This window comes from Cydia fagiglandana, chromosome 20, assembly GCF_963556715.1.
Source record: "Cydia fagiglandana chromosome 20, ilCydFagi1.1, whole genome shotgun sequence".
Classification (NCBI taxonomy): Eukaryota; Metazoa; Arthropoda; class Insecta; order Lepidoptera; family Tortricidae; genus Cydia; species Cydia fagiglandana.
This window is the reverse complement of record NC_085951.1, coordinates 8,364,876-8,392,592: the sequence shown is the minus strand read 5'-3', so window position 1 is coordinate 8,392,592 and position 27,717 is coordinate 8,364,876. Positions and strand designations below refer to the sequence as shown.

At 37.3% G+C, this 27,717-nt stretch overlaps 2 protein-coding genes across 3 annotated transcripts in view; one reads left to right on the top strand and one right to left on the bottom strand.

Moving 5' to 3' along the window:
• Positions 1 to 27,717, bottom strand: part of LOC134674526 (TWiK family of potassium channels protein 9-like) — a 430,962-nt gene that overhangs the window by 39,977 nt on the left and 363,268 nt on the right. The gene's annotated exons all lie outside the window — the stretch shown is intronic.
• LOC134674548 (uncharacterized) lies at positions 307 to 5,710 on the top strand. 2 transcript variants are annotated; one of them, XM_063532655.1, is made up of 7 exons: positions 308 to 507; positions 2,494 to 2,665; positions 3,614 to 3,770; positions 4,097 to 4,217; positions 4,377 to 4,511; positions 4,843 to 5,056; positions 5,357 to 5,710. In XM_063532655.1, exons 2-7 carry the CDS (start codon positions 2,503 to 2,505, stop codon positions 5,506 to 5,508), a joined length of 942 nt encoding a protein of 313 aa, XP_063388725.1. In that variant the 5' UTR covers positions 308 to 507; positions 2,494 to 2,502; the 3' UTR covers positions 5,509 to 5,710. The 2 variants fall into 2 exon arrangements, with proteins under 2 accessions (XP_063388726.1, XP_063388725.1); XM_063532656.1 differs by lacking the exon at positions 3,614 to 3,770 and having other exon boundaries at positions 307 to 507.

Here is a 27,717-nt window from a genome sequence, read left to right as displayed (position 1 = left end):
CCTAAAAAACAAGAACCTTACTTTTTTCATGACTAAAATTTTTAATATTTAAACTCGTAAATGTTGATCATGTACTGGCAACAAAATCCAATAGTTGAAAAGTTAGTATGTAACAACACGAACGCAGTGACGCCGAATGTGCAATATAAACTGTTTAAAACTGAAACGACATAACCACCTTGTTCGTCGCATTTAACCATGTAGTCCTATTTCAAAACCATAAGGTCGTTTATTCAACAACGCTACATAAGATACGAGATTGCTTGAATTACAATCGGCAACCATAAAGCGAGCTGTGCCGAGGAAAAATCGCTCATATTTTCTGCAGTGACAAACACGTTGTGTTGCTCAGATAACATTTTAAAATATTCGTTATAGCTTTTATCAGAATGTTTTTGGCACACGGAAGTTTGTTTAGTTTTTATTTTCATTGTTAACGCTTGTTTTTGAGTGTACAAGGATAATTGTTCACAATATTTGGTACTATTTTCTGATTCACTCTAAACGGTAAGTACTATTATTTGTAAACAAAAGTCGGCGAGCAGATTTATTTTATATTGCATTGTTTTTTAAACACGTATATCTATTTGTAAATAAACTTTATTTTTCATTTATGTCAGAAAGGAAGAAGATAAACTTAAAAAATTAAATTGCACTTAGTATTTTAATACTGATTTTTTTATACAAAATATTCAATAAATTAGTAGTAAAATAAAGTTACAAAGTTAAATATCATACGTACAGTAGACCATTTTACTATAAGCACTGTTATCTTATTAAAACTTAAGATACACCTGATCTAAATATAACTATCTTAACTTTAATCTATCTTAACAATATAAAAAAAACTATGTTAATATATAAGGGTTCTGTTAGTTTATTTATAGTTTAAATAAATGAATTTTAATTTAATTTAATTTTATAGATCATTTATATTGCACGTTTCATTCCACTAACCCATGCTTTCAGTGTTCTCGACACGCGACAGTTACATAGTGCCGAGTCGTCGGTGATGCACGGCGACAGGCGAGATAAGTGTCGCGTCCCTGGCATGCATAATCTTTGCAAAGAGTAGTCAAATAACTGTATAGCACCTAGACACTTCATAGCATTTGAGAAACTAGACCTGAGAGGCTCTGAATCTTCTCTATATTATGAAAAGAGAGTATGTGCAATAAGAATAGTAAATAGGAGGTTGCGTTTCAGTACAAAAATCTCTTGTCTCTTAATTAATAAATAATTTACCCACAAAAGAAAAAAATAATTGAAGATTAAACATGATTAAAGCATCAAAAGGACGCAGTTTTAGGTTCCTAACATTAATGCATTTCTAAGACAGATTATCAAATTAAATTACGCTTACGGTGGTATTTATTCCTTATATCTTGAGACGAAACTTAGAGTAGGCAGGTACATGGCAAAAGACGTCATAGAAAAGGTCCAGGCCACTGACCGATTACCTGGATTTACAATGTTACACTACAAACTTGTTTACCCTCGATAGTGATAGTGACGTATTCCACTGGATATAGAACATTTAAATGACTATATGATATAAACAACTGAACGATGATGCCATACGAATAAAGATTACTTATATGAAGACGTATCTAAAACCGACAAGGATAAAAAATCCCCAGAAACGCATAAAATGAAGATGAAGCTAACAATGGTAACCATTGTAGTAAAAAATAGCAATAGGTATTAGGAAAAACACTTCCCACGTTTCCGAGCAGTACATGATGCATGCCTAGTAAATAATAAATATAGCGGTTGGTGATACATTTTTCCGCTTCGTTTTTTTTTATACTTTGACTTAAAAAGACAGTTTGTATACTTTGTAGGTATAGGTCGATGAATAATGATCACAGTTCATTGATTTAATGCGGATTTAATACCTATTTAATTTGTAATACCTATTTCATGAAAATTTGAACTCGGTAAATGGTCGAGTTTTGAGTTCATTAAATTTCAAGCATCCCAAAACTTACTAAAGCACATACCACAAATCGGCCCGAATATGGTTTTCCATTTTACCTGCGCAATATTGAATACCTACCTGCCTAAAATAATAAAAATAACCTCAGTTCAATCTATCACGACTTGTTGTCCGAAGAGAGCGTTTTGTATACTTAAATATCTTTCTTATAGCAGACAAAACAAAAGATAAGGGAAAGACATCTGGTAATGTTATGTCAGTAAAAATATAAGAGAAGGTATACGTCTGCTCAATAGTCGTTCATATACTGGTAATGTTATGTCAGTAAAAATATAAGAGAAGGTATACGTCTGCTCAATAGTCGTTCATATACTTCATATATTAAGTATCACATATAAATGCACGACCACATGAGCACATGACTGTATAAAAAACAAGACGTAAAAGTTCAATTCGGATCTATAAATGGTGGTAAAAATTTCCCAAAAAAAGTTACATCAAAAATCTTCTAGAAACGGCTGATTTCAACTGACTAAAATTGCCGATTATTACAGATTTTCAAAATGGGAACAACAGTAAGGAATCAATTAATAACATTTCACCCGGATACCCTGAATGCTGTTAAAACAGCTTGTAAATTGGAAAGCCCGGGAAGGATGGATGAAGCAGTCGATTTACTCCAGGAATGGATATTGAAGCAGACACATTTTGTCAAGAAAATATACAGTGAGTTTATGTTCACAAAATATTACGATTAAATTATATAAAACACTGACATTATTAATGTGGGTCGAGGTGTATGATAGCTGTAAGATTAACTTTTTTTTTTTTATTAAATAAATTATAGCCTCTTCTTATACCGTAATTTGTTTAAGAGATTTGGGATGTCCAACAGCTTTAAGAGATTTGGGATGTCCAACAGATTGTGAAGAATTTTTTACTTAACTTAATTTTTCGGACCTAAACGAAAAGGCTGATATAGAAATTATCGACTTTCATTCAAGAACAGTCAAGATACAATATGGATTAGATAATCTATATCGTATCTAGTTGTGATATTTCACGTATCTTAAAGTTATGATATTATTTTGAGAGCGCGATGACCCCGTAGTTCGGGGGTCCAAGTTAGTAACTCCTAGGATTGACTAGTCGGGGGCGCAATAAGTTTAACTAAGAGCACTAGTCAACACCGAACTTGACCAGCCAAACTTAGGAGTGCCTCAAGTTTCAGAATTGGTCTACAACTTAAAATTAGACATAATCCACTACATATTAAAATTTTAATACAGTTTCGAGAAATATTTGAAGGAGGCATGACAAAAGGATGATAGTAAACTTTACGACATTAAAACATGACTCAACTGCATATAGCAATTTAATTTAATACAGTTTCAACCGCTGCGGGAGACCATCGAGTCTGTCAACTTCTGGCCGAAAGGTGTCGTGTTTCGGAGGTTCCGCGGCAGACTGCCGAATCCGACACAAGAGGAGCCGATGCAACGGAGCCACGACGTTTTGTCGCATAAATAGTGTTTAGTTTTAAGTTTATAAAATACATATATATGTTAGTCTGTAAGGTATTTGTATTGGGCCTTGTTGGCTTATGTAAATAAAAAATAATAATTCATAAACACACCTCTTAGTTGTGCTATTAACATCAACTTTTTGTTGCAGCTCCAACGTATTTAGAATCGATATTAATTTCGACTAAAGGTTCAGTGGAAATATCTAAGAGACGAATTGACAAAATGTGTACAATGAGGACGTTTTCACCACAATTGTTTGACAAGACCGACGCAAAAAACGAATTAATGGAACTGCATGACATCATGTTAGTATCTTTAAAGACATCCAGCCGGATTTATCTACCTAACGTTAGAATAGGTACATTTACTTACATAAGTATTTTAGAAACCAAACGATACTTTTGCTGCGTACTTGAATTATTATTATTTTGTTATTTTAGTTTACATACATTTTATCATTTAGATTCGTTTTGAAGTCTCTTAGACATAAACTCAAGTTTTAATTGGCTAAAAAGTATGAAATAATCACTTTTTTAGGATCGATCCCATAGTAAGTAATAAGATGTTCAGTATGATGATATACAGGTAAAAGTATACCAAATAATGTAAATATTTATTTTATTTTCTTCAGAAAAACGATAAATTTACCAAAACTAACGAAGGATCACTACAGAATTTCCTTAATCAAGCTAACAGGAAAACCGTTGCCGCTACATTATAGTCATTTGGATTTCTTTAAATTTACTTTAATTGTACGTACCTACTTAGAATATTTTTTCGTCTCATTAACTCGTTTACCTGCTTTTTACCTTCCGACGCTTAAAAAATTCAACTTACAGAAACATACCTAATGATCAGTTCTTTTTATTGACAAGAGACTGAATATTTTCCATTACATATTTTTTTTTCAGTTAGCTGAACATATAAAACTACACGACTATTGCCAAGGATTCATAATCATTGTGGACCATAGAGATGCAAGTATCATGGATTTTGTGACAAGAACAAATCTTTATGAGTTTCAAAACGTTATATCACTTTTAACGGTGCGTAAAAAATATTGCTTCAATACATTATAACTACTGTGCAAAAATGAAAAGTTGTCTTTATGACGTACTTACTTATTTCCTACAATTTTAAGAAGGTATTACACGACATTGCGCGACTTGCGACGGCGGCAGGGATAACTATAGGTTGGAGCGCGATACAGCGATCGGACCTTTCGTTCCCACCTATGGTTGTCGCTGCCGCTGTCACCAGTCGCGTAATGTCGTGGCCGAAGCGTTACGCCTTTGTATGTTCGGATAACAAAAAAGGAGTTTTTGTAATTTTCTAAAGAGTTATGAAGAAATCATTATTTGTTTATTTATTTTCCAGGAAGGTTATGGAATACGAATGAAAGGCCTCCACATCCTCTCTTCTTCTAAAGTTGTCGATACACTAGTCGCCATCTTCAAACAGGTGTTCAGTGCGAAATTGGCAGCGCGCATTCATGTTCATAATACTATTGAAACTTTGTACGAATTTGTGCCAAAATCATTGTTGCCTGAGGATTTAGGAGGAGATGAAAGGTCTATCTCGATATTACATGGTAAGATGTATGCATTGTATATTGACATGAATTTATATGTATATTGCAATAACTTTACTTTGACTATTCGACCAAATTCTATAATCAAAATGAAATGCAGTAGATAAAATGAAGAAGACAAAAGTGGAATACATGACTCCTAATCAAAGTGCTTTGGGTCGATATAAATTTAACGTATCTATTTATTTGTACGTATGTATTGGTCCGTAGTATATAATTAATTACATTTTACCTTACCTTATAATATTATGGCTATTATCTTGCACTTGACTCTCATCAAACTTATTCGTATAATTTCAGAGGAATGGCTAAAAGAGCTGTCAACCGAAGACCATATCAATTACATGAAAATGATGCGAAAAGCATGCACCGACGAGAAACTCAGGCTCACAGATCAGTTTAACGAGAAGATGGGTCTCTCTGGAACTTTTAGAGCATTAGCTTTTGATTAGCAGTTGTTTGATTTAAAAACACATTTCTTAAACCAATTTTTAAACGAGCAGATACGTCTGCGAGCGATAACCGAAAAATTTATGGATTTTCGAAAAAAAGTTAATAGTACACTTTTAAGTGAAAATGCCCATAATCGCGGCAGTAAAGCGGCAATGAATGCAAGTGTCAAACTTATATCTATTAAAACAAAATTTTACACGATTTTAATTTATGTTACCAAATACCTAATCGTTGTGCCAGTCAACTGAAAAAATGAACTCAACCAAATGTCACTCAGGAGAATAATCAGTTCTCCCCTACAGGTTCCCCTTTAGCCCTGAAACTGCAGATTACATATTACTTAGTAAGATACGCTACTTAAAAAAACATTTGCAGGTGGCATTTTAGCACTTGTGTGTGTAATTTAGCAGACTATGAAAGAAGTACTTGATGAAATATTTACAAAATACCAATGTGAGCAGTAGATAACTTATTGAGCCATACAGCACTTTTTCAGCTTCTAAAGTTAGTAGTAGTTAATAGTATTCATCAAATTTTCTAACTCCATAATTTTTTGATCACATCATCTCCCTACGTGTACAAAAGTGATTGATGATACTGGAGAATGTAACTGTTTTTGTTAAAAAGTTATATATCTGCTAGAATCTACCTACTCTTCTCTAATCTATGCCAGAACAGTCGGACCCCACTTCCATCCGCGTTTGTCGCATAATTGGTTTCGAAAATTCCCGGAATTCCCGACGAGAATTGATGGATTGTTTCCTGCAAGTTTGTCTTTGGCAAATTGTTAATTATGGTAATGCCGGGCAGACATTAAATTCATTTATAAAGGGATAAAATCGTAGGGTACCTGATTAATATACAAATTGTATTATGGTGACGTCTTAATGGGCCCAGGGGGCAATTTTCGAGAGAGTTGTTAATTTTAACTCTATACCTTCTACTACGACCCTTATTTTAAGACAGGGACTGAAAAGGTACCTTTAAAAACGGTTTGACCGGTCTTTTCAAAGGTACCCGACCGTTAAAACTAGTATTTGGGTACCGATATCAATCGGTACCCGTATCCAAACAAGCTTCCGTTCAAACGGTACCGTTAAATAAAAGGACCTTTAGTTGTTTATTTTATAGGTACCCGACCGTTAAACTAGCATTACATATTGATATCAATACTTTAGGTATCCAAATAAGCTTTAGCCCAAACGGTACCGTTAAATGTAGGCTTCCGTCCAAACGGTACCCTTAAACCGGTACTGTTGGATACCTATTCAATTGATACCTTTATTTTAGGTACTAGTATTTTGCCGTTTCATTCGGGTGCCATTACTGTTGGATACCTATTCAGTTGATACCTTTATTTTAGGTACTAGTATTTTGCCGTTTTATTCGGGTACCATTTCTGTTGGATACCTATTCAATTGATACCTTTATTTTGGGGTGACATTGTCACTGCGTGACAAAACCCCTTAAAAAAAATAAAGATTAAAAAAAAAAAACCTTTATTTTAGGTTACCTTCCGGTCTATTGCGGTTTTTCAGTCCTTGTTTTAAGAACGCGCGTTCTTTAAATAAGGGTCGTAGTACCTAGACAAACAAAACTCTGATAGGTACCTATCTTACTGTCCATTTTTAGGGTTCCGTACCCAAAGGGTAAAACGGGACCCTATTACTAAGACTCCGTCCGTCCGTCCGTCCGTCCGTCCGTCTGTCACCAGGCTGTATCTCACGAACCGTGATAGCTAGACAGTTGAAATTTTCACAGATGATGTATTTCTGTTGCCGCTATAACAACAAATACTAAAAACAGAATAAAATAAAGATTTAAATGGGGCTCCCATACAACAAACGTGATTTTTGACCAAAGTTAAGCAACGTCGGGAGGGGTCAGTACTTGGATGGGTGACCGTTTTCTTTTTGCTTTTTTTTGTTTTTTTTTTGCATTATGGTACGGAACCCTTCGTGCGCGAGTCCGACTCGCACTTGCCCGGTTTTTCGAGGCACAGGACTCTAGTAAAATATGATAATATTTTTTCATTTATTTTTATTAATCTATCAATCGTTGAATATTGGCCAGCGGCTGTCAACGTTTATAATACAAAAACTTCAATTCACATTTTTTACATTTCCGAATATTTCATAATAAATCATGACTGACATGACACTATTATTTATTGCAGAGTTTAAAATTACTTTTGCATTTTTCGATATCGACACTACAAAAATGTAGAAATAAACTAAAACTTTTCCACAGTTAACGCGCCTATGAAATATAATCTAAATCCCCGTGGGCAAATAAAGCAATTATTTTGTTCAGTCAGGCTAAAAATTAAAGTATGCTCGAGGCATGTTGAGGCTTGTTTTAAGCCTTGGCCAAATACTTGGTACCAGTACTTGTCCGGTTCATAAATACTACACTTGTGTAAAACGAAGTCTCACAGAGTCATTAACGCAAGTCACAACCGCTGAACTCGTCTTGAGTAGGTGCGTTCCACTTAGTCACTTCCGCTTTTAACTGACTAATCAGCAGAATCAAGACCTACCTAGGTAATTTTTCGTGCTGTTATGGTGGGCAAAAAATAAGTATATTCATGTTGCCAAGGTTTTGGGATTATAATGAGCAACTTTTACTATGGGACCAACCCCGAAATCGCGTAGTCGCGGTGTTGTGTAAATAAATCATGTAGAAACAGCAATACATTTAACGTCCCCTCCCCCGCAAACATCAGCAGACTCTACTCGGCTTTTGTAATTTAGAAAATGACTACGATGACAGTTCCAGTAACTAAATGCTGTTAGACATAAGTAAATTGCAGGATTACCTTTTTTTTTAATTGTATATTTTATATTATTTCGGTAGAGGGAAAATGCTACAAACATAATCAGTGTCAAGTGGAGCGTACTGTTTTTGCCCAGTCTCCCCTCAAAACGCTGGCGCTCATTAAAGAGTGATTTCCAGAAATACAATGCTTTTCGTTTGACCTTTGCTCAAAGGTCAGGTAGCCCCAAGCTGAGGTTGTTTGTATGATAGATTATGTTTGAAATGTCTGGAAAAGTGAAAAGGACTAGTTTAAACTGTAAATATTAGCGCTCAAGCGTAAATAACGAAAATGAAAGGTCATAGAAGAAAGGGTGTAATTTTATATTATAATAGCTCACTCAGACTTATTAATAATATCTCCGCTCGTGACGAGTAGCGTTCAGATTGACGCTTGAGGAAAATGGCATAGTTAATATTAAAATAAACATATATGTGAAAGAAAAAAGATAAAAGCCATGTGAAAAGGGCAAGCTTTTAAATGTCAAACACCTGTTTGACCATAATTATCAACTAATCGCTCGCAGCGCATCTCGCTCGCAACTGCACAGGGAGCATTCCATTGTCCCGTACAAACGCGAAGTTTCTGAAGATTTGAAGGTATAAGAGTTTCCTTTTCTATGACAAATGGTCAAAAATATGCACAGAAAAATAATCGCCTGCTTTAAATGCCGAGAAAAAAGTCGCAACACAGGAAATACAATGCGTTTGTACGGGACAGCCCGTGGAATGCTCCACAGTAGCCTTACCACGAGATGCAAAGTAAGTTACGCACAAGCTAGTGACGCTAATATAGGTAGTCAGTGTCAAACTGGTGCATGGTGGTAGCGGTAGATGCCCTACCGCGGAAAATGATCAATCAACATTTTTTATCTGCTCTTTTATCGCCCAAATATGTGAGAGCGATGGAGAGACAGTTCACAAAATATAGATTTTTTGCAGTAGGCCTACAGAATTAGGTACAAGATAGACATAGTGCTCATCAAATTGAAATCAATATCAACAACTTACCACTCATGGTCTATCGTTTTCGGCACGGAAGTTTCGACAGGTAGGTACATACCTAATGGTGTATTTGGGCGGAGTGTTTGTCTCTCTTGTATGTATAATAATATATAACATTTGTACACGGATACGAGTAACACCATCCACTACACCAAAACGCACTCAACCACTCGGTGCAATAAGCGCCAGACACTGAGTGTAATTAAAGCATTTGCTATCACATTCAAATACAAACTACAATTAGAAAGGTTAAGGTAAAACGTATCGAATTTCATAAAAAGTAAATTTAAATGAAAACCCACACACAGAGACACAAAAAAAAACCTATTTATCACAATTCTTTCCTTACGTTTTGGCGAAGCTATGTAGCCACATGACGTTACAGCCACAATTTTTCAATGAAGAGTTTTTACGTGCGACATATTTCTATTCTGTATTACAAAATTAGAATCATTTATATGTATTTCAAGAATCAAGAATCAAGGATTTTATTCGTGATAAACTTAAAACTAAGATTACATACAAGAGTATAACTAATAAAAACTTTTTACAAAAAAAAGAAAACCGACTTCAAAAAGGATGAAATAAAATATTATCCTTTTTAAGTCTATGCGTTACTAACTGATATGTTTGAAGTCGGTGCCAAGCCAACTTTTGAAGCATACCATGATTTTGGTGCGATTCGATAAGGATGTACGTTAGATTGCCTTACACGACGACAATGAACGTACTTTCTGTAGGTACAGTCGACGTTAAAAATATGTTTACACTTTTCGTCTTATTACAAAGGAGTAAGGTGCAAAAGTGTAAACATATATTTGACGTCGACTGTACCTAAGAACACACCTCAGAACACACGATCAAACCTTCTTGGCACAGTCCGTACCATGTTTGTCGGCACGCAAGCGTGGGATTGGGACTGAAGTTATTTCCCGTCCCTTATTCAGAGGACTACATTTCAAAATATAAAACAATTCAAGGAATTTACTTTCTTGCCAAATTTCACCTAAAGCGGTTCAGTTGTTTAGCCATGAAAAGGCGACAAAGAGGCAGACAGAATTACTTACACATTTATAATAGTTATTAGTACAGTTCTAATGGGATTTATAGTCATAAAGCTGATTATTTTTGACGGGTATTATTACTACTTGGCTTGGCACCGACTTCAAACATATCAGTTAGTAACGCATAGACTTAAAAAGGATAATATTTTATTTCATCCTTTTTGAAGTCGGTTTTCTTTTTTTTGTAAAAAGTTTTTATTTTTCCATTTTTAGTTTTAACGCATTGTTAAGAGCGCGACGCATGAATGAAAAACAACATCATGATTAACACTAAATTCGTGTACCTACTTTAATAAATATGTAATCAGGAATTTTCTCGGGCCTGTCTGGGAAATTATAATTCCTGTCACTTCACTAAATCCATCCTCCGCCCCGCCACTGACCCAATCCCTCAACCCCCCCCCCCCCCCCCCCGATCACTCTACCTCTCAGCGCATCAACCCCTGATTCATGTACCAGTCGGCCCTGAACCAGCAGCCCATCAACCAACCACCATTACCCGAGCCCTTAATCCCCGACCCCTTAACTCCTAACCTTAACCCCCGATCAGAAGCCTTACCAGCTTACCAAGAGTGTGACATTGATTTATTCGCTAGCGTGTGTGTACTTACTTTCTTTGCATCTCGCTCGTACTGGCATATTAGTGTGAGCGAGATGCATAAAAAGTAAGTTACGAAGACGTTAGCGTTACTATATGTCAATGTCAAACTCGTGGTAAGGCTACACTTGCACTACATCAAATTGGCGGTGTTCGGAAGCAAATGCTCGAGTTACTTTAGAAGACACCGAAATCACTTTACACGTGCCTTTAAAAACTGAGGAGTTCCCTCAATTCCTCATGGATTCCATCATCAGACCAGAACCAAAAATAATACGGAAACACCTCGGAGGCAACTCCTTCCAAACAAAAAAAGAATTACTCAAATCGGATCACAGGTGCCGGAGTAATCGTTGAACATACTACATTTAAAAAATCATCATCATTATCATCAAAACAATCATCATCATAAGGTCTACTTTATCAAAATGGTGGTTTTCGGAAGAAAATGCTCGAGTTGCTTAAGAAAACACCCAAATCGCCATGCATGTGCCTTTAAAAATTGAGGAGTTCCCTCAATTCCTCATGGATTCCATCATCAGAACAGAACCAAATTAAAATGGGACCAACTCGGAGGTAGCTCCTTTCAAACAAAAAAAGAATTACTCAAATCGGACTACGGGTCTCGGAGTAATCGGTGAACGTACATAGAAAAAAAAAAAAAAAAAAATAGCCACAACCGAATACAGAACCTCCTCCTTCTATGAAATGGAAGTCGGTTAAAAAACTACAAATATTAATAATATAGGAAAGCGTTAAAGTTTACCACGAAATGGGCTCGCCCCAGCATAATACTGACCCGAAGGTCAGCGCTGATCTTCCGGCGAGTCCATTTGCGAGTGGGCCACGATTTCATTTCATCTTCCAATAAGTTCATGCATGTAGCCAGCAGCTAATACGCTGATCTTAAACTGAATTTTCCAGCTGTGACCTTTGCGCAGCGTATACTAACTTCTAGAAGCATGAGTAAAAGTGAAATAAAAATCGGTATTTAGGAGGTTTTTTCTGAATCACAAGAATAATGTTTCTTATTTTTCTTTCTTGGCAACAGATAATCACTTAAGGTCTGTGCACACCAGGCCCCTATTTCACCAAACGTGACAGGTGCGAGAATTCGACAAGTCTCATTGTTGCTGACGTCACAGGCATCCATGGGCTACGGTTATCGCTTACCATCGAGCGGGCCGTACTCCTGTTTGTCACCATCATTGTATTATTAAAAAAAAAACTTTATTATATCGGCAAAAAACAGCAATTTCTCGTGTGATGTTTATGATGATAATGATGACAATTGTCACAAGATTTCAAAGAACTTTCGGTAATTCTTGACAGCAAATGAGTTCTGTGTCGGAATTTCGTGACAATTGTCGTATTTCTTGTGACAATTGTCATTAGCTTCGCAAAATAAGTACTTATTTACTGGTGATATAGTGGAGTTTTTTTTAAATTAACATATCGGTGGCAAACAACCACACCGCCCGTCTGATGGTAAGCGGTTACCGTAGCCTATGGAGGCCTGTGACGTCAGTAACAGTAATGTCGACAAATGCGATATTGGTCACGTTGGTGAAATAGGGCCCAGCTTGCGTATGCGCGACGTGCACATGCGCGTGTGCTAAAATTTTGAAGCCGCACACACACACGTCACGCAAACGTTGCGGTGAGGGCGGTGCGGCTCTTGGAAATTATGCCTGGCAATTATTTTTATTATTATTATTTTTATTATTTATTTATTTTCAATCATGTTCGGCTTACAGCGGAAACCAAACGCCAGAACATGGAAAAAACATGTCAATTGAAAAACATACAGATTAATATTTTACAAATACACAAGACAAGTAAAAGGACACAGACAAGTAAACAAAAAAGAAACAATTCATAATCATCAACCAACCGCTTTAGTCTACGGACGTCCGATAAAAACAATTAAATATTGAGATATTTTTGAGTACAAAGCACCCAAGTTATCATTAAAAAGGTCAGCATCTTGGACCGAGCCAACTATACCGTTTAGAAGTGTGAGAGCTCTCGACGTGGGCGCTCGGCGCGCGTACTGCGTGCGCGTCGCGGGGACTGCGAACAACGCATGCCTGCGTCGAGCGCCCGCGCGCACATAGTCGTTGGGGACGAACAGCCGTATACTCGAGAGCACACAAGGATTATCCACTTTACCCCGGAAAAGCAAAATATAGTGGATCGCGAGAAGTATTTTCCTCCGGAACTCCAACGTCTCCAATCCGACCATACCTGCCACGAACAACGAGGGATAGAGAAAGGGATAGCGGCCATATAGCCTCTTATAGAGGTACCGAGCGAATTTTTTTTGTACTCTCTCAATCATATCCCTGTACTTTTGGTCATCCGGATCCCATACGATGCAGTTGAATTCCAGCCGGCTACGGACAAAAGCATTGTACAAGACCAAAGCAATCCTGGTGTCTCGGAACTGGGAAGCGGTCCGCATGATAAAACCTAGGTTTTTATTAGCCTTTTTACACACGTCAACAATGTGATCATGGAAAGTCAGACCTTTGTCAATAGTGACCCCTAAATCCCGTATACTATTAACACGCTCAAGGGGAACGCCTTGTAGACAATAAGGGAAATTCTCAGGCGTTTTGGAACGGGAAAAGGAAATGACTTTACACTTAGATACATTTAACTGCAACCGATTGGTTACACTCCATTCGGCTACTTTGTTAATAGACTCCTGTAGAAGTCTGCAGTCTTGAACATTAGCCACTGGCTGCAGGAGTTTAAGGTCGTCAGCAAATACCAGGCACCCAGAATTAACAATAGCAGAGGGAAGATCATTAATCATCGTCAAAAACAGAGTAGGTCCTAGATTACTACCTTGACTCACACCTGAGCGAGTAAAGTAGTCTTTTGATCTATAACCTCCTTGCTGGACATATTGCCTCCGATCTTTGAGATAGTTAGAAAAAAAATTAAGTAAATTCGGCGTGCACCCTAATGACGAGAGCTTGATCAATAACATGTCATTATCGACCAAGTCAAATGCCTTGCGAAAATCAAAATAGGCAGCATCGACTTGCTTGCCCCCATCCAACTGGGAAGAGATGTAATCCACCAAGCAAATATGGCTAGTTGTAGTGGAGCGACCCCTGCGAAAACCATGCTGGACATTATCAAGCTTTTGGCTTATTTATGCAAGTAAATGCTGTTTTATGATACTCTCGAACACCTTGCCAAAAATAGAGAGGACCGCGATTGGCCTATAATCTACAACATCGTTTGACGTGCTTTTTGGAATCGGCGTCACTCTGGACACCTTCCATCTCTTTGGGTACGTACATTGCTAAAGAGACAAGTTGTAGATAAAAAGCAAAGGTTCGACCAGAACCGCTAGACAGTCCTTAACAAAGAAAGGTGGAATACTATCAGGACCGGATGACGAACGAGGTTTAAGTTTGCGAACCGCTTGGCGCAACTCATCAGCAGTGATATGTTTGATTGATACTATAGAAGCATCTTTATTCCCACCTGCGCATTTTTCAGCAATCTCGCAATCAAGTTGCGGAACATCGTCCAAAAAAACGGAACTAAAGTATTTGGCAAAAGCATCAACAGCTTCCTGGCCAGTAACTGTGCGATCGCCATAGGTAAACTGGTTACGTGGACTTCTATCCTTTCGCTTTTGCCTAACGTAATCCCAAAATTTACGCGGGTCTCTAGCTATACTATTTTCTACAGCGGCTGTATAGTTTTTGTATGCCACTCTAATTTGTGTCTTGGTGAGGTCTCTGTAATATCGAAATAATTGTTTATTAAACTCTAAGCCCTTGGTTTTGTACTTTCTATGATGGAAATTTTTATTTTTAATATTTTTAATGATATCTAGCGTAAACCAATTTGGGTATCGGGAACGAGATTTAAGATCGGCGCGAGTACATTTCTTTGGCACTATAGTTTCAAAAGTGTTGTCCAGGCAATCATAAAAACAATCCACCGCCAGGTCTACGTCATCAGCCTTATACACACGGCTGTAATCAATATTAATCATAGCCTGGTATAGTACTTGAAGGTCAGTTTTGGAAAAATTCCAAATATTAATGGCCGATTCAGCCCCTGATGCCTGACGAGAAGTAGAGCCACGAGACTCTCGACTCTCTCGAGGTAGCGAGATAATTACCTCTAGAGGGGGGTGGTATGCATCTATAGGCACCAGCGGGTCTACATCCCCATCTATACATACCATTTCAGGACTGATATCTGTCAATACAAGGTCCAAGATGCTGCCATGCACATTAACAACATGATTTAGCTGTTGCATCTTACAAAACTCGATAAAACACTTATACTGGTTTATAACATTTTGGCTGCAAGATTTCAAATTAAAGTCGCCCATGACTAATGTCTTAAGCGAAGAATATTTACAAATGGCAGTCTCAAGACACGATAAAACATCCAAATACTGTTTGTCGGAATAGTTAAGAGGGAGATATGCCACACATATAAACAATTTGGTATGCTTTAGTTCTAAGATAGCAAATAAAATTTCCATATCTTCGGTTAAGCCATCGATATCACTGACACTTTGCAACGTAAATGTATCCTTAACCGCTAATAAAACACCTCCCCACCCGACGTCGCCTACGCGGTCTTTCCGCAATACAACGTACCCAGGTGGAAATAACTCGGCGTCTGCAACTGAGGTAGTAAGAAATGTCTCAGTCAAAGCCACAACATCATAATAGCATTCACTCATATTCTTGAAAAAAATATCGGTTTTGCTCCGGAGGCCTCTGACATTCTGATAGAACATTTTCAGTTTTTTGAAGCGCTTACGATGATTTGGTACAATATCAGTCCAATGCGGATTTGGGGATACTAAATACAATTTTACCTTATCCAGAATTCAGGCTCATACGAATGTTAAGCGGGTACCAATTGATTTCGGGAAAAATCCCTTTTTAATGGCCCCATTTGTATAGCTCGGAATCGATATGAAGCGTTGTTTGTTGTTCTAAGTCTTTATTCAGAAATAAATCCGATGCATATAAATGTGATCATTTCTTAAACCTGTAACCTGTTTTTACAAAATGTTTCTTTTCATTTTCAAACCCTATTAGATTGGTTACGAAAAATGCCATTTTTCCTGACACGTCCAAGCAAATAAAGGTATTCAATACAAAAAATAATTTATCATCACATGTCGAGCTCTTAGAGCCTAAACAGAGCGGCTACCGCGAAAACCGAAATTCGCAAATTGCGGGGATCTTTCTCTTTTACTCCAACGAAGGCGTCATTAGAGTGACAGAGAAAAATCCTCGCATTTTGCGAACTTCGATTTTCGCGGTTATAGCCCAGACTGGCTCAATCACAAATAAAACTCTGAAGTAATCCAAACCTTCCAAAAGCCTACCCTTGCTGATCGTGTTCGACCAATCGATGTACAACTTCACTCGTATCAGTTAATCTCGCTCGCACACATGTAGGGCTGAGTTTAGGTCTAAAGAAAACGAACCAATACGTTTTCAATATAATTTTGATACGTCAACGAAATAGGGCCCTCGTGTTTAATGGCAAGGCTTGGCATTAGACTAACGTTATTTATATATTTTTTTGTAATTTTTATATGGTTTTATCGTTACGAGGAACCCGTGCGGTATTTTGTAATAAAATATGCTATTTTGGGTATTTTATTAAAACATACGTCCGTGCTATTCAAGTATTCACATACCTACTGAAATGTAAAAACAAATTATTCTCGTGCCATTCAGTGTAGGTATTTGGTTACAAAACTAAGCTCTAAAAGTAGGTACAAGTTGACAAACTACCTATTATTTTGTATTTTAAATAAAAATAATATACTTTACATTATAAACTTTGCATGAACAAAATAGAGACAAAAAATATGGTTGTCTGTAAAGTCGGTTTACGGACGATAATTTTGCGTGATAACGTCATAAGTAGAGGGCGGAGTACCGGTGGCAAATTTCACACTAAATGTATGGAGTCGCCTAAGTATTCTTATGATTAAATATATAACGAATAAATGATTAATTTTGCATAATAATTTTTAGGAACTTATAGAAATTATCTTACGAGCATACAAATATAATGTAATATGTTGTTAATATCTATAATACATAATAATATGTTTTCTTATCAAAACATTATAATTAGGTACTAAATACTAGACTAAGAAGTTATACCTGCCTAACGATATATTATTTTCAAGACCATTCAATTACAATTGAGGACTGGAATTATGTGTTCTAGGTCCTCCTCACAATCTACACTTAAGTGCGTATCCATGTTATAAAATGACTGGACTATGGCAACATGTTCCTGGTTTTTCGGAGTGAATCGGTTTCTTAATTTATTGAAGATCCATTTATGAGTGGAAAACGATCGCTCTACATCTACCGATGTCATGGTTGCATGTTTAAGGACTTGTTTATAATTTTCCATTGTAATCATATTCCTTAATTCGTCAGCATCTGGGTTTCTATCTAGAACCAATTCGAGTTTATTTCGCACGGTTTCACTTCCTTGGAGGCTTAAAATAGTCCTAACTATATCTATTACCAGAAAACTTTCTTCTATCGGAATTTTAGTGCATAGTGTTAAGTACTTACTTCCAATTTACGAGTAAGTACCATACTAAGTACATTAGGTAAATGAATAATTTTATTATTCAAGCCTAAAATAATAATTATAAAAACGACTCCATACCTTTTATGTAAAATTTGCCACCGGTACTCCGCCCTCTAGTCATAAGAAAACGTGGCCGTAACGTTACCATGGAGTTCTGTCTACAACGTTACCATGGAGATCCATCCACAACGTGACACTTTTTCGTACATGCTACCGTTGTTCATCGATTTATAAGGCGTTATCATGTCAAAAAACGTGTATTCAAGTCTCATTATTTACCCTGCCTTTTATTAAAAATTCTTCTTTGCAGTTTATGACTTGCCCGAAACCATTACTCGCCATTTTTAACCATGTGTCGAGTATATGTACAGTCAATGCTTATTAATATGAACTCGTTATCGTGTAATATTCGTCAATTACTCTCAAATAAATTAAATGAGCGACCATCTAGCCTGAAAAGTACTCCGTATTTCCCCCAGAGGCCGATTTTGTAATAAAAAGTTGATACGGGTTTCAACTTCTTTTCAAAGGTTTTTTGGTTGAACTTCGAAATGGCGAAGTCGTCTTGAGAATATTTATCTGTTTTTTGTTTATTGACTTTGTTCAAAGTGTATTATTGATAAGTAGATTTATTCTGTTGTGATATAACTTGGAAGTGTCGTGCAGCTAATGAAAAATGTATCCTGTATTCATTACTTTCATTAGTCAAAAACCGGCATTTATTGGCTATTTGTAATGATTAGCTATCACTTTATTAAAAGCAACTACCGAACAACAAGTTTTGACATGTCCATTACCTTTAACCGTGTCTGGCTAGGGCCCCAGAGGCCAGAATTTATCGTTTTAAAGGTGCCGTACACTGGCTGTAATTTATTTATGACTTGAAATATTGTTTCGGTCCCACGTGGATCCCACTTTGATGTTGGCTAAGTAAATAAGCGATAGTATCAATGGAGCCATATTACCCAAAGATGTTTTTTATCTGTTTATTTCATAAAAACTTAACTACTTATCTTAAATTAAAAAGATTTTTGAAGTGATAACGTCTTATAAATTGAAAAAACCAGTGGCATGCACGAAAAAGTGTCACGTCCATGGTAACGTTGTGGACGGATCGCCATGGCAACGTTACGGCCACGTTTTCTTATGACGTTATCATGCAAAATTATCGTCCGTAAACCGACTATACAGACAGCCATATTTATTTGATTTTTTGTATAGTTATATGACTCACTTTTGTCTCGCTCGGACTTATGGGTGCGCGTAATATGTTTCATGACACGTCTCACGGTCATATCAAAATAAGATAACAACCATATCGAATTATGAAATCATAATCGGCCTCCTATTTTATTTCAACCCACGCAAAAAGTTGAAATATTGGTTTCGACGTAAAATATCTGATGCTTCAAGTAATCAGATATTATTTTGTTAAGAGTTGTGATTAATTAGATTTGGCTGTCGATAATGATTACTGGTAATGAATGTGTACGTATGTGAAAATTCTAAGTATGATTAAAACGAACCGATTTAATTACATCGAAGATTTTTGTATATAAGTATAGTGATTTTATGATTAAATTTGTCTTGATTAAGTCTGTTTGTTTTGATTAAGTCTGTTCTTTTAACTCATTTCTACTCCATAACTTTCTTCTCTCTCGTGTAACGTAATCATCATTTTCGTTCATCGTCAATACTTGTCAACTTGTCGATAATGGAATTGGCTGGCCAAAAAGCCTGACGACAAAAATACATACCTAATCAAAAATTGATTAATAAAGGCAAAATGCTTTGAACGTTTTAAACCTTGGGGGATATAACCAAACGGAGGAACCATTAACAGGCATTCCCCTCTGTCGAAAATAGGCGGTCAAAGGTCATACACATTGTATGGACTGACGTTTATCTGACATGGTTATTTTTACGTTACGTATACATTTGACGTGCAAAAATCAGCAGACTGTTTTGTACCAAAAATTACATTCGCGTCTCCATTTGGTTATATCCTCTAAGTTTAAAACTGTAAACATTGTCATTGAAGCAAACATTCCATTAATGTGTTTCCGATTCCGGCCTATGGAGGAATCCATTTTAGTAATAAAAAAAATCAACGATTCATTTTGATATGACCCGTTTATTCTAACAACAAAATGAATTTGCTCGATTTCACCCGCCCGATTGTTCCACGGATTTTTTATTCGTATTTGTTCCCTACATATTACATAGTAATGAATGCGCAAAAGCTTTGATTTGTACGCGGGCACTTTTCGAAGCGAAAAGTTGAATTTTATTTACGATGTACGTATTTCATGCTTAACGAAGTTATTTTCTGTGTGAAACAGTAATTCGGTTATGGTATATTTAAATTGTATTTATATTTATGTAGACATAAAATATCAATAAGAATGACATTACCATTAAGTACTTAATTACATTAGGTAGGTACTATTGACTCTGTACCTCGTCATTATCATGAAATCAAATTAATATAGAAACTCCTCCTTGCTTCGTTCTCCTCAGTGATGAGGTTCATGACCTCCTAGTGGAGCACATGAGAGATTTCCAGTCTATTCGATCACTTGCGACTTAGAAGGCATCATGGACCTTCATGGATAGCGATTTGCTAACCTGGTCGGACCATCGCGTTGGACTGCGGCCTCTTCTCTTTCCTTCCACCGAACCTGTGACCATTAGCTTCTCCAGGTTGCCCGCAATTTGCGAACTTCGATTTTCGCGGTTATAGCCCTGGTGCCATGTTATTCTAAAAAGTCGTATAGAGGATTTTAGTTTGGCGGTGACATTGCAAATACACATAAAAGTGACAAAATGGTCGCTTTCTCACGGTCCGTCATTACATAAATTCAGTTTGTAGAAACAAATCTTAATTTCTTGGCTCGTAGCTCTGAATAAATGTGGATTTATAGTTGAAATGTTTATGTATCTATATTGTACGATATCCGCTATTATAAATAACATAAGAAAAAAAACATAATGCAAAGGTTCCAATTTTTAACAACAAAAACGCAAAGATTAAATTTAACCTATCATTAGTCATATTCTCTCCCGTGACTTGTGTCAATTTAATACAATCCCTTCTTTCGTGTTTTAATGTATCCCCAATTTCCTGTTTTAATGTATCGTTTCGAATTTCCTATTTTTCGCACTTTTATCGTACTGTATACTAGTTATTTCCATATAGTATTATAATGGGCATTTATTTCATCAATTACTTAATTACAATATACTCTACGAACTACCTACAAAACTTAAAAACTATTATACCATTATAATTACCTATTATATTAAATTTTTTCACTATGTTTAACAATTTCTTATTCCTGTTCAATTTAACCTAATCTTCCTACAAACTAAAAAAGGCTGCAGCTTTGTAACAATTCCCATGCTCATAAAAAAACAGATAACGATATTCATCTCGTCTGATTCCATTAAATTCAATATTCTTCCAGAAGCCCTACCTAGAAATAAATCCAGCGTGAGCGGCATGATTAATATCAGTAGAACTCTCGGGCGTACTTATCAGAACACTCGTGGATAAGGCATTATACTTGTGTAATTTACTACGAAGTTTGATATACAGATGCTGGAAGAGACGGGATACTAATTTATTTACTTCATGGCGCAGCGACCCAAAATGAGTCTTCGCCTCCGACACGAGTATACACGACAGTTTTCTCGATGTTGTGCCATCTCCCGCCAGTTATTGGCATGGAGATCGCGCAAGTTCCTTTCAACAGCATCGCCCCAGCGGTACCTAACAACGGTATAATGTTCGAAAATCGGAACTTCCAATTTGATGTAACATTTGATTTATTTTTGACATCACCCGCCCGTGCTACCTCATACACGAGTTGGTGCGAGTGAGATGAGTTGTCAATAAAAATCAAGTCAATAAATAATCTCTACTCTGGTGCACATATTCTTGCTAGTATTTAGGGGACTACAGCATTAGAAATTCAAACTTTAACATATGAGGTAGGCCTCAAAGGCTTTTTCACAAATTAATATTTCGTATATCTGACCTACCTATCTGGCAAATGAGACTGGGCCGGTCACGTCTACTGCATGTTTCCAGACTGATGGGCTAGTGTAGCTACGAAACGGATGCCAGAAGAAGGGCGCGGACGCGGCAGATCCAGGCGGAGATGGCGGGACGACATAGACACCTTTCTCAATAACTGGCCACAGCAGGCGCTATGTCGGGAGTCGGGGAAGACATAAAAATATTTAACCTAGACGTTATCATGCTCATCGCATAAGCCAAAAGGTTTCCACTGATAGACACGAATCTCTAGTCTCCGGTCACACGATGGCCTCGTACAACGGTTTTTTGCTGTTGAGAAAATATCACTTTAATTCAAAAACATTAAGTTTAAACCACTGAATTCCGAGATCCGTAGTGTAAGTAGTATAGGTATTTGACGTGAGTTAACTTAGACCAACTAAATTCACCGTCAATGTCACATCCAGCAAAACTGTCCATTGGCTAAATTTTTCGCAAAACTCTTTTATTCCGATTTTATTTATAATGTAAACGGGGCCGCACACGATTTATCCAAGCAGCGAGGGAAATAAAGAAGCATTTTTCGTGTGAAACAACCAACTCGGCCCGTTTTTTATCGGCTTATTTGTATTAAAAGCGCTGTTGCGTGGAAAAAATGTTACTCCCCTTTTAGTACGTTCTCTGTTGTAAAAACATTAAGTAGGTACATGACAGATGTCATCACATAAATCACTATTTAGGGAGGTTTTACTCGTATGCTACAATCATCATCATCATCTCAGCCATAAGACGTCCACTGCTGAACATAGGCCTCCCCCTTTTTTGGGGGGTGAATGCCATAATCGCCACGCTTGGCAGGCGCTTGGGACCCGGGTATGTCCTTAAACCACGTCCAAGACCACCGGTGGACGGGCAGCAGCGTCCCTCAAATTCGGTGTACTCGACTGCGATCGCCAACCCGTATGCTACAATAAGTAGGTATTATTTTTAGGATAGTAAAAAGTGTATAGGTACTTAAAACTATTGTTCTTATATTTATTAACTGCAGTACCGCGTAGTAGATAGTTATTCACTCTAGGAACGAATATTTTGCCGACGCCATTCTTTTGTGGTATAAATAATGAGACTGTGGAACAAACTTTCGTACGCACAAGATCTATTTTACGTATGTATAAGTGTGTTCAAAAAAGTATTAGTCATGTGTCTAATTTCGTACAAATACATGTTCTTAATGAAAATAAAATGATTAATTAAGAACGGGTCACTCACGTATTTTGAGTCGAAAAACGCTCGACATGTTTCACTCCGTACCGAGGAGTGACATCAAGAGCTTGTCTTGACGGTGACGGACCGGCGCAGACTGCGGGCCGCAGCCCTGAGTGAACCGTTCTTAATATATTTAATATGTCTGTGCCTCACGGAAGTTTGTTATTAAAATAAGTGTAACTACTAGATGTATACTTGATAAATATTACATCAGAAGACGTTTAGTGCTAGCTAAAACAATCTATCAGTTCGTTATCTTATCAATACTGCTGCAATAGACTAGACTAGTCTGGTGTCAAGATGAAGCGACTGCGGAACAAACTGAATAATGTACAACTGAGAGAAACAGCGAAGTCACTTATTTTTTTACGAATGTAATTTTGAGAACGAACCGTCTCAGCTTACATGAGAGCTGACACTCCGACAGTATTTCGGCTGAATGGCTTTCGGCTCTCGTGGGGCTGGAACGCTTGTTTGTTCTTTCGTAACTCCGCGAAACAGTTCAATAATTAAGTATATTGCGAAATAAGGAGGCTGGTTTTGTTATAACTAATAACAATACGATCTTGACCGCACCAATCAGCGTCAGCGGCTCACATTGATTGTTGCTGATGATGAAAAGCAATCAGGATTTGTTTTATATTGGTGCCCATCTGACCTTTGATAACACGAGTCAAGATTGTATTTAAATGAGATGGAAACCATGTCAAATTTTTAAATCAGTGTTAACCTCAATAATTTACGATGTTATACTCCGGTATAGCTTCGTAATATGCTCGCGTAAATAAAAATTAATCAATCAATTCGTACCACATTCAGCAGTGCCATATTGACCTTTTCAATTTCACTGACATCGAGAACTAGCGGTTTATGCCATTTACAATTCCCTGATGAATTAATCACAAATACCAAAAACTACCTGATTAAAACGTAATTACAAAAATATATTTGTTTTTAAATGGATATGGGTACGATAATTTTACGTGTACCTACTATTTTTTACCCTAAAGTAAATATTTGTACCATTGTTATTAAACACAAAATATGTTTTTAATTAATTTTAGCACCGTAGACTTACTCGACCTGCTGTGTCATTTTGCAGCTGTTAAACGGATAAACCGATTTAAGTGTGATTATCAGTAAATGATACATGACATTAAAGTTCTACAAGGGGTTTCCAAGTATTGGATCTATATCCCCACGCAAGCCTATCAAAAGACCGGGTTTTAGGGCCGTGAAATCCAAAATGGAGTTACAAATAATAATAATAATTTCAGCCTTTATACGTCCCATTGCTGGGCACAGGCCAAATAGGTAAAAAAAATTCAAACATGTTTAAGTGACTAAGCTGTTCTAAGCTGCAATAAACTTAAAGACGATTAGGTCACAGGACCCATCCACTATCGATAATGATCCTTTTAGACGGGGACATCAATCTTGCTCTCAAACTTATTTTTGCTGCTCTTATATCCTGAACTATCTGTATATTTACAATAAATAATGCCAGAGTGAAGAAGCGGCGGTTGTAATGAATTAGAAGCTATTTATTGGAGTTGTTTTGTTAGTTTTAGTGTTTGGCTCTTTGTTTGGTTGTATGATTGTTTTTATTCAAATCGGCGTGATTGTCTCTTATCTTTTTGTCCAGTAGTGATCAAGTGTTAACATCGCTGGTAGCAAATATAGTGCTCACTTATTTTACCATTGTCAATCATTGACAGTAACAGTAGAATGCGTCCGCCGAAACTTATAAAAATTATATGTACTCAGTACGGATAGATATGGTCGATTTTGTGTACGTAACAGCGTGATAAAACGGTGTCCGTCCCTTTCTATCCCGCGGAGTAAAAAAGTGACAGTTATTTTATCACGTGGATAAAGCGATCCATAATACACCTGCAGTACGTATATAATAGTCTTCCTTGTCTACTTGACAGCGTGATAACGGTATCCGTCACTTTCAATCGCGCTCTGTTAAAAAGTGACGAATAATCTGTCACGTGGCTAAAGCCACCCATAATACGAGTAGGCCTGCAGGCCGTCGGCAAATTGTGGTTTACGATAAGTAGGTACTTTACGATTTTCATAAAACGAATAACAGTAAACAAGTACAAAATTCCCATCTGATCCGAGCTAACAACTCAATTCTAAGTTAATACCTACCGTTCCTCCATCCATCTTTCACCGCGCATTCAAAACAACCTCTTATTTATCGCGTCGGACGAGGAAAGTGGAAAATAACTTGCGGAAAAAATAGTGAACGCGAGGAAGAAATCAAAAAGTTCAGACCGCGGTCCCGGAGTGACGAGTTGAAAAATAAAATTATGCGAGAAGTTCCGTGAAGCCCGAGTGCTTCCCGTTTCTGTATTCGTATTACTGAGCGAGTGAAAGTGAACATTTGCATGAAGAAACGTTTTTGTTTGAAGAAATGTCACTTTCATATCCAATCCATATCGTATTTAGACCTAATTTTTAACGTACCTATATTAAAGTTATCTCTCTCTCTCCTCTTTTTCCGGGCTTCTGACTACCTGTAGTCGAGGACTAATTAGGTTTTATCAAACTGCACAACGGGACTTAATCGCGTATTTAAGTTTTAAGATTTACCTCCGACATTTCGAGGACGGCGTTGTCCCCGTAGTCTCGGAGAAGACTGGCTCAAGTTGACATCAACATCTTCTAGCCGCGCGAGTTTTTCGAACTACCCGCACTTGGTCTTGTTTATCAGTTTGAACGTTTTGCGCACTAGGGATGTCACTCTGTCGACACACAACACTAACGATATTCGATTTATCGACTGTCGATATTCGTTTCCGCTTACATTTACTAATGACTGGATTCCATGTGGATGAGATCTTAAAACCCTCGTCCCGATTAAAATTGCAATGTTTTTTTATTTCAACTTATATAACAATGCAACAATGCAATGTTGCAATTGCAATGTTTTTTTATTTCAACTTATATGTTTTTTTATTTAAACTGATAAACAAGACCAAGTGCGGGTAGTTCGAAAAACTCGCGCGGCTAGAAGACGTTGATGTCAACTTGAGCCAGTCTTCTCCGAGACCACGGGGACAACGCCGTCCTCGAAACGTCGGAGGTAAATCTTAAAACTTAAATACGCGATTAAGTCCCGTTGTGCAGTTTGATAATGTTTAATAATCGTGAAAGTTTAAATCAGTGTAATTAGGTTTTATATTATATTTATATTTTTTATACCTTTATCCTCTAGCCGCCCATACGTCAAACGTGGCCAAGCAAAATGAAAGTTTATTTTGTCAACACAAAGTTCAAATTAGAATGAAACAGGAGACCTTTTTATAGGTCATAGGTCTTTTTATAGGTTTAGGTAGGTCTCTGGGCGGCTAGAGGTTAAATTTTCCATTTATTATATTTTTTTACATTTTGTTTCGCAGTTGTCAGTCAGTATATGCTCTTTGTGAATGCCGGCTTTTTCGTTCGCTCCCATATTATCTATCGAATTGGTTAAATGTCCTCGATTCCGGGAAAATTGTATACTGAGGGCCTGTCGTGAACCATGTTCGACGTGTTGCCTCTCCGTCGGACTTTTAAATTCGTACGTAAGTGTGGTAGGGAGGCAATACGTCGAAAGTGGTTCGCGGTAGGCTCATTGGTTAACGGACAAAAGCTCGCTACGGCCTGACTGGCAATTAGAATAGCAGCCCTGAAAAGGGATGCCTCAGCCATGGAATGACGTAAGCGCATTTCGAATTTATAAAAAAGTCTGTCGTTTATCGTTTAACTGTAGGCTGATGGAGATCTCAGGTTATTTAACTTAAAGTTTATTTTGCAAAGGCTTTGCGGTGTAACTGGTTTTAAATTGTTTTTGCTGAAAGGATTGTGTGTTTTTTAATATACTAGCGATCTACCCCGGCTTAGCACGGGTTATCAAATTACACACCCGAACTTTCCTTAAGAATCACTCTATTGATTTAAACTTTCACGATTATTAAACATTATTAAATTGCACAACGGGACTTATCGCGTATTATAAGTTTCCACGATTTACCTGCGACATTTCGAGGACGGCGTTGTCCCCGTGGTCTCGGAGAAGACTGGCTCAAGTTGACATCAACATCTTCTAGCCGCGCGAGTTTTTCGAACTACCCGCACTTGGTCTTGTTTATCAGTTTGATCGTTTTACGCACTAGGGATGTTACTCTGTCGACATACCACACTAACGATATTCGATTTATCGACTGTCGATATTCGTTTCCGTTTCAACTTGAGCCAGTCTTCTCCGAGACCACGGGGGGACAATGCCGTCCTCGAAACGTCGGAGGTAAATCTTAGACACAAAAATAGGCGATTAAGTCTCGGTGTGCAATTTAATAATCACTCTATTGATAGGAGAAAACCGCATGAAAATCCGTTCAGTGGTTTTTGAGTTTATCACGAACATACAAACACACAAACAGACAGACGCGGCGGGGACTTTGTTTTATAAGGTGCATGTAGTGATGATTTAAATTTTCATCTGGTGATTGACAGATAGTGTAAGCAGCACGAAATGATTTCCGTCGAAATTTGAATGAAGGAAGACTGGGAGTTTCGTTTTACTTTTTATACTTCATCATCTCAGCCATAAGACGTCCACTGCTGAACATAGGCCTCCCACTTAGGAGGGGTGAATGCCATAATCGCCGCGCTTGGCAGGCGGGTTGGCGATCGCAGTCGAGTACACCGAATTTGAGGGACGCTGCTGCCCGTCCACCGGTGGTCTTGGACGTGGTTTTAGGACATACCCGGGTCCTGGACGTAGTTTAAGGACATACCCGGGTCCACTTTTTATACTTAT